Source organism: Lichenostomus cassidix, chromosome 3 (assembly GCF_008360975.1).
Source record: "Lichenostomus cassidix isolate B80296 chromosome 3, HeHo_3.0, whole genome shotgun sequence".
NCBI lineage: Eukaryota > Metazoa > Chordata > Aves > Passeriformes > Meliphagidae > Lichenostomus > Lichenostomus cassidix.
The window spans coordinates 67,813,074-67,824,151 of NC_139483.1; the positions used below are offsets into that span (position 1 = coordinate 67,813,074).

Below are 11,078 nucleotides of genomic sequence, written 5' to 3' on the forward strand. Positions count from 1 at the left end.
ACATGGTGCTCAACGCCCAACTAGATCATCCTCTAGTACCAATACATACATATGCATACCTATAGGATCTAAGATTTATCACAGATATTTTTAGGCAAGAATTTATATTAAATGTCATACTGGTATTTACTGTAAGAGTCATCTCTGGACTTAAATTTTATGCTAGCTATTGAATAGTCTGTTTTTCAGGATTATGAGAAGAAGAAACACAACAGTGAAATGTGACAGCTAACGTTTAAAAACAAAAATCATCTACATACTGGGCAATTCAGCTGACAAGCTTCCCCTTCATTACAGGGGATTGTAAAAGGATATTTCTCTCAAGTTCCCTACCCTTTATGGAAAATTATTCAGAAACTAATACTGCCTACTGATATGATATCACATCACATTATACTTCATCCCAAATCTAAGGGCAGTTGCTCAAACAAGCTAATACTTAAAACCAGGCTTTGCTATATACATATAAGCAAGTTCTTTGAAAGAATAATTTTTTTCACTGCTTTGGGAGCATTGTTCATAGGAAACACTACACAAAATTCCTCCTTATGCTATTTTGAACACATTTGTACATGTGTCCCATGCCTTTTGATATGAGGAGTCAACCTACTAACAAAGTATCAAGATAGGAGTCATTCAGCTTTATGACAACTGGAAAGCTACAGTTCAACAACATTTTCGAGATGCTGATCAATAACATTAATACAATCCTCTTAATCTCAGTAATGGTAAATAACCCCTGCAGTCTTCATAAACAGATTGGTCTGTTCTATTCTGCTCCCTGCTTTTCAGCACACAAGAGTTCACCACACTTGAATTGCAAATGAGTGGCATAAATGTTAAAAATGTTTCTGCCTGTTATCTTCATTGGCATCAGTCTCGGCAGTGTTTTGGAGATTGAAGAGATTTTGCAAGCTGCAGCAGGGCTGCAAGGAAACATGCATTTCCCCAGTCTGATTGCCAGAATGGAGATTTTCTTTTATGCAAGCCCTTGATTCTTCCCTGCAGTCCTCATTGGCCTGACTATGGATCTGATCCTTAACAGACTACTGAGTACCACTGCAACCATCCTCTTTATACTGCCTCATGGTCCTCAGCATCCTGTATGTTCCAGTGAGCTGGAAGAGACTTTTCTTAGGGCTTCACAGGATACTTGTTGCAAGTGCTAACCTGGCAACACTGTGGAAGAAACTGATGTGGGCAAAATACGTGACTGAGCCCCAGAGTGTGCAAAGACAGCATGCACAGGTGACTGCTTTCTGTATAACATAGCTTACAAAACAAACTGGAGCAGCCACCTAAGCAGTGGCTATGAAATTAAGCAGAGGACTGCTTAGAGACCTGAGCTAGTGGTGCCACACCAGGGGAGGATCTGGTGTGGCAACATTTGGTTAATCAACATTTGTCTGTATTCTGTAATCTAGAGTGATTTCTTTAGGCTGAGGAACCCACATCTGCATCTTCGGGCAGACTAAAGGCTCCTGCTGACTGCCAGGAGGGCTGTTAGGTCCAACATGCATAAGGATTGAAGGATTTTTTTTCCTTCAGGAATGCAGCTGCCAATTGCAGTGCTAGGGATGTAAAACTATCTCAGAATTCAAAGTTTGTCTTGAAGACAAGACAAAACAACTTTCTAAGAAAACAGATGTGACAGTTACCACTCTGTCACACCAAGGCCTGCTGGTGTAGCCCAACAGCAGCAAGATGTAGAGAAATGCCCACAGCAGAGCCAGGGCCACACTTCTGACACAACCTCCCATTCAAAAAGCCTCAGGAATACAGATCTGATCATCAAAATTACTTAAAAGGTTATCTGATCATTCATTCTGTGAAAAGAACAATTTGTAACTCCACTTCTGAGAAGAAAAGGTTAAATCTGAACAGCTTTTTATGCCAAATTTTTCATTTTAAACACAGTTAGTGTCCATTGGTACCTAAGACAAATTCATGCAACAGCAATTTTTTTTCCTGCTTGAGGAAAATTTACACTAAAATGTAGAATAAGGCTATGTAAAAGGTGAAATAAATAAGCCATCACAAGTCTGCCAAGAAAATAAGATCCAGCACTGGAATTCTGTACTGTTGAACCTCTCAATCTCTGTTTTTCACATTTTCAGCCTGTGCAGATTTTTTTTTTTGTACACTCAAATGTCAGCTGGGACTAGGAATAGAAAAAAAAGGTATGGCTAAACCCATCTTCTATCCAGCCCCATCCCTTGAATAGTCGTATGTAAAAGAAATTAACTAAGAAGTCTCTCTCTTCCAGCAGTCAGAGTATTACAAAATAAATTGTGGTTAATCTATAGCAACAGAACTGTCCATTTCTTCCAGGCAGATGAAATATAAAATATGCAGTACTGCTCAGAGTGCTTGCTAATTATTTAACAGAGGGATTTTCCACACAAAACACATTTAAAAATTGAAAAGCTTCACTAGTCCTGACCACAACATTTAAAATAAGATTTTTATCAGTGATATTTTAAAGCAGAGGACTGCAGTGACCCCATCTTGTAGCCTGAATTCAGCTGAATCCTACACAGTGTTATAGACCCTTCTGCAAAATGTGTTCTTAACAGCAAAAATGACAGTATTATGTCTCACTAATCTGGTGCAGGAATGATTTCTAAAGATTGGCCAGGAAGAAGCAGTGTCGAGACTGGGAAGGGATTTCCAGATGAGTTCTGCCTTTTCTGAGCTTCAGTTATTCATATGCCTCCTAGTTTCCCCATCTCTGTTCACACAGCTTTAGCAGCGATCTTTGTACACCCTATAAAACTCTGAAGCTGAAGTGCTGCAATACATCATAGTTTCTAGTGAGTATTATTTACAGTACTATTTTATTTCTTACCATTCATCCCTTTCCTTAAGCATCCTAAAATTTGGGGGTGGGGTTTTTTCCTTTTTCAATGGAGCTGCACTCAGCTTTCCCTATCTTTCTCTTTAGAATTGATGTCACCACTTCAGCACCATCCATCCATCTACCCCTGCAGTGTGTGCTCCTTTCCCAGTGGCTACAAATTTCACCTGCTATTAATTTTGTTCATTCACCACATTTGTTTAGGAGGAAAAAAAGAAAAACCAATGCAAGGAAATGTTGACATAACTACTGGCCTTGTTTCTCTGGACCTTTTTTAAGCTGATGTGTAGGCCTAAGTGAGGAAAAGTCAGGGATTTCAGTCTCTCAGGGTCTTAAAAAGAGAACAAGACTGTCCTAAGCTAAGGAAAACAGAACACTCAAGGAGATGCCTAGGGAGGTTATCAAGTTTCATCCCTAAGTTATTTGCATAATTTGGGTATTTGCCAGGAAAGAGATGGTGAGATTGGATCCTGCTTTATGGTAGTAAAATCATGGGATCAGTGAGATGAACTCTTTACATTCCTTTCTGCCCCTGCAAGTTTATGCCATAGCTGTGAAGTCCAGAAAGATCCATTTATCTTCCACTTACATATATTAACCTCCCCCTCCTCCACCCCACCACCAACAGATTAAGGTTTATACTGCTCCAGAGCAAGGGCTCAGTCCATTCCAGCAGTTCTTGTCCCCAAAATACCCAAGTTCCTTTTACAACGTGGACCACCTTCCATCTTGCTGAGTGCAGTGAATGCCTCCCTTTTCCCTTTTTTTTTACCCCAAATGCAACAGCCCACATTAGAGAAAAAATTTCTTCTCAAGTCAAATCTGATCATTAGCTCTAAGCACTTGAGCAAGATGCATGAGTCAGGAGCATGGCCACCATGAACACCTCTGGCCAGCTTTTCACCACTTGCTAATGCTGATTTTTTAGAGGAAGGTAACACTTCCCCAAGTCGCCCTGGAAGTAACAGAGCCGGGAACCAAGGGGGAAACACCAAAAAATATGCCTGAGCCTTGCCGGTAACTCGGAGAAAATCTGGAGTATGGTGGCATTGATGGACAAATACAATGCATAAACAACACATTGAGTGCAGTGAGTTAATCTTTATTGCAAGCAGATTCCCAAAAGGGAAAACAAGGAGATGCCAGTGGCACTGAAAAGGCACATGGAGTCAGTTCCTGAAAGGGGCTCTCACATTCTTCTATCTGACTCTCAGTGGAACAATGTCCTTAAAAGAAAATCAGATTCATCTCGAGGACCCCAAGTTATGACATGCCATCTCCTTCCCTCACGGAAGCCACCTCCATGATCAGCCTTCTGCTATCCCCTCCCTCTGTTGCCATACCCTGCCACAGCAAAGAAACAAACATGCTTTCAGTGTCAGCCTCCTTCCTCCTAGCTTTTGGTCCCAACTTCCTCATGATAAATCTTCTTTGGCACCAACAATGTTCAGCTCAGTGACCTCCTCTGCGTTAATCTTACCATACCACAGAACTGCTTTTAGGGAACCACTTCCACATATCACCACGCCATAAGTCTTTCTGCAGCCACATAGCTGAACACACATTATTGAGCAACCAAAATGCCTGTAGTAAAAAATCTATGGTAACAGCACACATCCATCAGCAAAATGAAAAAATCTTGCAATTGTGTGCTCCCATCATGGGTGATATACCTTTGTGTAAAGGAAGGTGCCTGCATTTTGGTCACATCGTGGATAAGTTTGGATCACAATTCCAGGGACGGTGATTCCACCATCTCTCTGGGCAGTCCATTCCAATGTCTAATCACCCTTTCTGTGAAGGAATTCCTCCTGTTATCCACTCTAAACCTGCCCTGGCACAGCTTGAGGCTGTGTCATCTTGTCCTGCCACTGGTTACATGGAGGAAGAGACAGACCCCACCTTGCTACGCTCTCCTTTCAGGGAGTTGTGGAGAGCAATAAGGTCACCCTGAGCCTCCTTTCTCCGGCCTCAACAACCCCAGCTCCCTTAGCTGCTGCTCACAGGACTTCCCCAGCTCCACCGCCCTCGCTCCAGCCCCTCAGTGTCCTTCCTGAACGGAGGGGCTCAGTGTCACCGAGGCTGTGGGGAGGCACTGGGTGCAGATAAAGCACAGTGAGTGTACCTCTCCCTCTGGACAATCGGCAGAAGTGTTTTTAACGCGAAAAGCTGCCCTTCTGCCTTCTCCGCGAGCTAGGGTTTAGCGCGACACTCGAGCGCACCCAGCACCCCGGGATTAACCCGCACCCTCCAGCAGCGGCACCGGGGCAAGTTACCGGGCAGGGGAGCGGGGCGCCGGCGGGTGCCGTGAGGCGGGGCGGCGGTGCAGGTGCGCAGGGCCACTCCCGCTCACCTCCCCGCGGCGCCGCGCCGCTCCTAACGCGGCCTGACAGGCAGCCGCGCGCTCCCTCCCTCCCGCGCGCCGCTCCCGCGCGCCCTCCCCGCGCTCCCCCCGCGCGGCCCGCGCTGACATCACCGGCCAGGATTTAAATAGCTCCGCAGCCGCTGCTTCCCGGATACAGCGCGCCCCATTGGCCGCCGCCGCAGCCAATGGCCGCGCCGCGCCGCTCCGCTCCGCCAATGGCTGCGCCGCGCCCGGCGCGCGCCTCCCCTGTCGCTAAGGGAGGGAAATACAGCGCGGCGCGGCGGGCTGTCAGGTGCGCCGGGATGCGCCGGGAACGGGGAGCAGCCGGGGGGCTGCCGGGCTGGCTGGGTGGGTTGGTTCTGCTGCCTTCGCCCCCCCCGTGTTTTTCATCCCTGCTAGGCGAGCTCCCCTAGCCAGCCGCGTTACTCGGCGCGGGGAGGGAAGGGAACAGTGTGGAAAGTGACTGTTCTCCGCTTTGTTTTAAGCGCTCCGGCGGCGGCGTCTCCCGGGCGGTGAAATGCAGGACGAGCGGCCCCGCCGTGCTGTTTCCTTCTCGGGGAGAGCTTGAAACGAGAGAGAGAGAAAGAGAGAGAGAGAGAGAGAGCGAGAGCGAGAGGGCAGAGCGATCGGTGGTGACTCGGGGGCTGGCCGGGCTGCTGCTGGGGCTCGGCGGCCGCACACGGTGGATTTGTGGGAAGAGGACGGGATGAGAAATAAACGCACCTGGCCAGCGGTGTTTAGGGAAGCGGGGGCCGGGTGTCCCCGCGGGCTGCCGGAGCCCCCGGACTCCGGACGCGGACCCGCCGAGCTGCAATGGACGCTGCCCGCCGCTGGCCGCAGAGCGGAGCATCCCCGCCGCCGCCGCCGAGGAGGGAGAGCTGCCCGCCCGGAGCCGGCCCGCAGCGCGCCCCTCGCCCGGAGAGGGACCGGGGCTTTCCTCTTCGGCATCGCTCCGGTGAACGCGGGCTGTGCCGGCCGGCCGCCCAGATAGGTTGCGTGGCAGCCACGGCGCGAGCGAATAGGTAAACGCCACTGTGTAGATGTGCTGTTTGGAGAGGAGAAAAAAAATAATTAAAAAATTAAATCATGCGAGGATGCGGTCATTGGGCCTGGCACGGGGGACTGGGGCTGCACGGGGAGATGGAATAGCCTCCTCTCCCGTGCCTGGCGCGGCGTTAGGCGAGCTGTAGCCTGACGAGAATGAAGTCCTTACGTAAGGCGGGCTGGCCGGATGGCTGGGTACCTGCTGGGTCCTGCATCGCCCGCCGCTGCCCCGCCAGAATTACCTGGGCTTCTCCCTGCCATGCCGCAGCCTGGCACTGCGGGGCCTGTCCTAAAAGCAGACTTTCATCCGCAGGAGCTCCTACATTTAAGAGCTGCGTAGCACTGTGGAACGAACAGAAATCAGTTGCATTCCAAACTCAGAAAATTTAACCCATTTCACTTGTTACCAAGCGTACAGGCTTGAAAGGACAATGTATAAATCTACTTTGCTGTCAAGCCATAATAGCATTACGTAAAACATTTATGCTTGGTTACTGTTTACTGCTTCACACCCTACAAATATTTCTGACTTGTTTCTTTCCTGTATCTACAGCGTTTTAATACGTTGCCTGAATATCCTAAAGATGTCGGCCTGCATACTCAAAAGGCAAATGCATGTGTAAGAACTGTAGGCAAAACAGAACAAGGCTGAGACATTTTTTTTTTCAAATTTGATTTCGGTTTCTGGTTCTCCCTACATTTTAGAGCAGAGTGATAAACTTTCTGCCTTGCTGCTTTTCTTCCTCATTCATCATCAAATTAAGAACACAGCTTAAGTCACCGTTTTGTTGGAGAGGGTTTTTTTAATAAGATCAGAAATTCCTATGCAACATGAAACATTAATTATTGCAAGAGAAGCTGCAAATTCTTGCTGTAGAGGCCCCGGTAAAAGTAAAAATCAAATGAATGCTTAATCTTTCCCTGAAACAAACCCACCGAGTTAGCAGAAATCTGAGGTGCCTACCTGTCTATGTCTCTGTGATGTGATGAAGTTTGTGTCAAGGTTTCTTTCCCTTTGGAGAAAGGGAGCCTCTAAAAAGAAATCGTTTCCCCCGTCCTCCCCCATGTTTCTGTTTCCTCCTTCTCCTTACCTGTTATTCCTCTGAGTGAAAGATGAGGACTGTGAAGCCTTGTTTCCCCTTCTGTTGTTGCAGAACTCCTTGGATGCATCGGAAGTAAGCGCCGGGAGCATTTGGTGATCTTTGTGGGAGGAAGGCACAAGCCACCCAGGCCCCGTTCCCTCCATCTTGAGCCTTCCATGGTGATTTGCAGCAGCACAGGGAAGTATGAAGCACTGAGGGGCAGAAGTCAGTGTTTAAATCTGACTTCATTTCAGCATAAATAACCACGCAAGTTTCAGATCAGCAGAGGACCAGGAATAGACTAGCAGAAGTACTTAAGGTGCCTCTTTTAAAAGTTTTTGTTTTGCTTATCTAAAGATTAGGGAGCTGTTTAGAAAAGATGATTATACAAGTGTTTTTATTTACTGTCCTAACAGAAGATGATGATCCGCATTATCTTACATGCATCTTGGATGCATCTGTATCACCTTATCGATTTCAGGGGAGCTGTATTGATTTAAGTTAGTAAAGAAACCCCGTGAAGTTTTAAATAATCGGAATAATATTCTCCCTCTCTTTCAGTCTGATTTGCCCTTCATGTTACTTGTGTTTCATAATCCTCCTAGCTCTCCATTTCGTCATTACAAGACCAGCATCTCTACTGTAAAAAAAAAAAAAAAAGAGAAAGAGAGAGGACAACACCCCCCCACCCCCAAAAAGTGTCTTTTTACAATCTGCTATTTATATTAATGTTTAAATAAATAAATTTAGGGCACAAACTGATTCTGGTTTTTTTAATACGCCTATTTAGTTTCATTTACTTACACAGGTATTTTTTTGAACCACAAGCTCTCAGGAAGAGAATGTGTTCAATGCACCAAAACCCTTTAGGGTTTTGATAAAAGACATGATATCACGAGTATCATCTCCCTTTCTGTTATTTTTCTTATATAGTAGTGGCAAGATTGAATCACCATTTTTAGCTATTCTTTAGCAGAACTCATAATCTATCAATGTGTCAGCTCAACAGCAGTTTTCTCTTCACACTAATGTGAACCAGAAGGTCCAGCTATCAGTGATTTTGACAATTTTATCTGAGATTGCATGTACTGCAGAAGTTTGAAGCAGATGAATTATAGGGTCTATTATATTTTCCTAAAGATGTACAAAACATAAAATACGTCGCCTAAAACATTTCCAACTAATTTGTACCGGATAACATTCCTATGCTTGGTGTTTCATAAGCCTTACGCTAGAAGCACTATTAAATATTTCAGTGATAAATAACAAGAATAAGATCAAATGTAGGTCCCATAGTTTTTTTAATGCCTCAGATTGCCCTCTCTGTTGTTACATAATGCATCATAAAGAAATACATGCCTTCATTCTCTTTAAATCACTCCGGCATGGATAGTACTAAGCCTTCCTTCAAGTCCTCGTTATGCAAGTCCTTGCTACTGCTAATAGCTGTCAGCTCTGCGTGGTTACTTAAAAAACAAGGTAACTGCAGACTTTTTGTGAAGTTCCTTGCATTTCTGGAATTTTCAGTGAGTTTGTTCCAGGTGTGTTGTTCCCTTTCTCAGCTACAAACTAAATCATTGTGAACAAACAGGTTTTCCCCCTTTAGAATAAATTCCCATTCATTCCAGTACATCAGAAGGTAACCTGCTTTTTTATTTAGTTGCCTCTATAAGCAAATTATGAGTATCTGAATGCACTTCAGTGTCAAAACACAGAGTAAACCAGAATGCAGTAATATTTTGAATGTCTGTTGGAGAATGCAGGCATATAACTAAGTACAGAAAAAACACGTAGCACAGTAAAAAATCCATGACCAATCTAGCAAAGCTATTAGGTAGCAAAAAATCCATATGGGCATTAAGTACTATTTTTTAAAGTAAAATCTGTGTTATACAGTATAAGCAGCATTCAAGTGAAATTGATGAGACATCTATATAGAACAGAAAGAATCATTTTTTAAAGCTATGATACAATGTTCTGTATTTCTTTACTTGGAAAGTGGAATTTTACTTACCGTTTTGTAAAGGTATAAAATTAACAACAAGCACTTCAGAGAATTAGGAACACTGCCTGATTTGTGGGATTTTTTTTTTCCTCTGTAAAACACAGAGATCATTGGCGGCAAAAAAATCAGCAAAAAGGCTGTCTGGGTTTTCCGATATCATGTTGATCTTTCCGAGTACCCTGTCCTTTTAAATGGCCTTGGTTTTAAAGAGACTGAAGTAGGAATATTTCAAAATTCATCATACTGACTATACTTTAAAAAATTTTGCTCTTCCTTTATACTTGTAGAATATGCAAATAGTAACTCAGCGATGTGTCACCAGGAAAGGAGGGTTTGTTTCATATTCCGTTAATAGATCTATTAGTTTAACAATCCTTTATTGCATGTCTACAGTTTTTTAACTTTGTTGCTTTTGTAGATTTGAGGTACTAGCTTATTTGCTTATTTTCATTTTCCTGCTTGTAATTATTTTAAAAGGTTCAACTATAATCTGTTCAGATTTTTGTATGACACATGGAAAATATTTTTTTAAAATTCCTTTTGCAAGCAGTAGATTGGTGGGAGGAGGTCTGCACTGTAAAATAGTATACCTACAAAATTGTTCTCCAGTGGGAGATTAAATAAGAAAGAGCAGGATGACTGAGACAAGTCATTTGTCACAGATGTTCATGCAGTTCTGGTGTTTTATTTTAAGCTGGATTCATCAAACGTGCAAAGGAGTAATTTCTGTCTGATATGAAGTTCCCATCAAAGGAGACTAAGTGGTTTGAGTTTAAACTGTGGTTTGAAAATACAGGGAAATGTTACTGGACTGGTGACAGTTTGATTCGGTAGCCAAAGTGGACACAAGGAAGTAAATTGAAGAATGATATTTTTTGCCTAAAATATGTCAGGAAAATACATCACTAATATATTACTCTGGAGCAGTGATTTTACCAACAAGATGGTTCTATCTATGAAGCACGAAGATTTTACCGCAAGCGTCTGAGTTATGTAGATTATAGAGGGTACCGATGCCGTTGGAAAGCAGCATGCAGTGGTGATGTGTGAACCTCAGATATCTGAGCGACATTTACTGACCACTTTTACAGTATTTTGCAAGTTTATAACACAGGTTTAGTACTAGTTTTATTTAGTGAAAATGGAGGAGGTAAGCACTAATGTAATACTGATTTCGGGTTTTTTAGATAGGCCGATTATTGTATTTAGCAAAGTACAATACGAATGACGGCCCGGGACTAAGATTACTTTAAAATTAAGATTTTTTTTTTTAAAATCAGTGTTGGACTTATTCTTAGTTTATATTAGTTGCTCTCTCTTTTAATATAATTTTCTCTTTCTTTAAGTTCCATATCTCTTCCTTCAGAAATACTTTGCCCCAACCCCAAAAGGGAGAAATATAATGGCTACAATTAGCTTCTGTTTACTGGAGCAAAATGATTTTTTCCCAAACTGAAATACATAACATTAATTTGCTAGACTTCCAGCTATTTTTATGTATGGTATTTCAGAAAAAGAGATGGTAATGTCCATTTTATGCAGCTTACTACACTATAGCAGCTGTAATCGAGCTGTAATCTTTGGTAGTTGAATATACAGAATTGTCAGGCTGTTTGCTTTCAAGTACCTGAAGACTGCATCGGAAAAAAGTATTTTTGATACGATAAGTTGGGCTTTTGAATCTGTACTTTCTTTTGAGTTTTCTAGGTAAATGTGGCGCAGATT

The 11,078-nt window shown here is 43.5% G+C and overlaps 1 protein-coding gene and 1 long non-coding RNA gene across 4 annotated transcripts; one reads left to right on the forward strand and one right to left on the reverse strand.

The window, feature by feature from the left end:
* Positions 1-5,644: 5,644 nt before the first annotated feature.
* Positions 5,645-7,512, reverse strand: LOC146439937 (uncharacterized). 3 transcript variants are annotated; one of them, XM_085056192.1, is made up of 3 exons: positions 7,358-7,512; positions 5,946-6,267; positions 5,645-5,785 (listed from the first exon to the last, which is right to left on the reverse strand). In XM_085056192.1, the coding sequence occupies exons 1-3, from the start codon at positions 7,510-7,512 to the stop codon at positions 5,645-5,647; spliced, it is 618 nt and encodes a 205-aa protein (XP_084912318.1). The 3 variants fall into 3 exon arrangements, 2 of the variants coding, with proteins under 2 accessions (XP_084912318.1, XP_084912317.1); XM_085056191.1 differs by having other exon boundaries at positions 5,703-6,267; XR_014850973.1 differs by lacking the exon at positions 5,645-5,785 and having other exon boundaries at positions 6,238-6,608; positions 7,358-7,449.
* LOC146439938 (uncharacterized) lies at positions 6,104-10,001 on the forward strand. The gene is made up of 2 exons (XR_014850974.1): positions 6,104-6,244; positions 7,421-10,001. It is a non-coding gene; the product is annotated as an uncharacterized LOC146439938 (long non-coding RNA).
* The last annotated feature ends 1,077 nt before the right edge of the window (positions 10,002-11,078 follow it).

Bases quoted from the DNA above. Each gene is read 5' to 3' on its own strand.
- LOC146439937 (XM_085056191.1), bottom strand. From the start codon at position 7,512: ATGGAGGGAACGGGGCCTGGGTGGCTTGTGCCTTCCTCCCACAAAGAT. The intron at 6,268-7,357 runs GTAAGGAGAAGG...CTCTCCAAACAG, and splicing joins TTCACTCAGAGGAATAACAG to CACATCTACACAGTGGCGTT.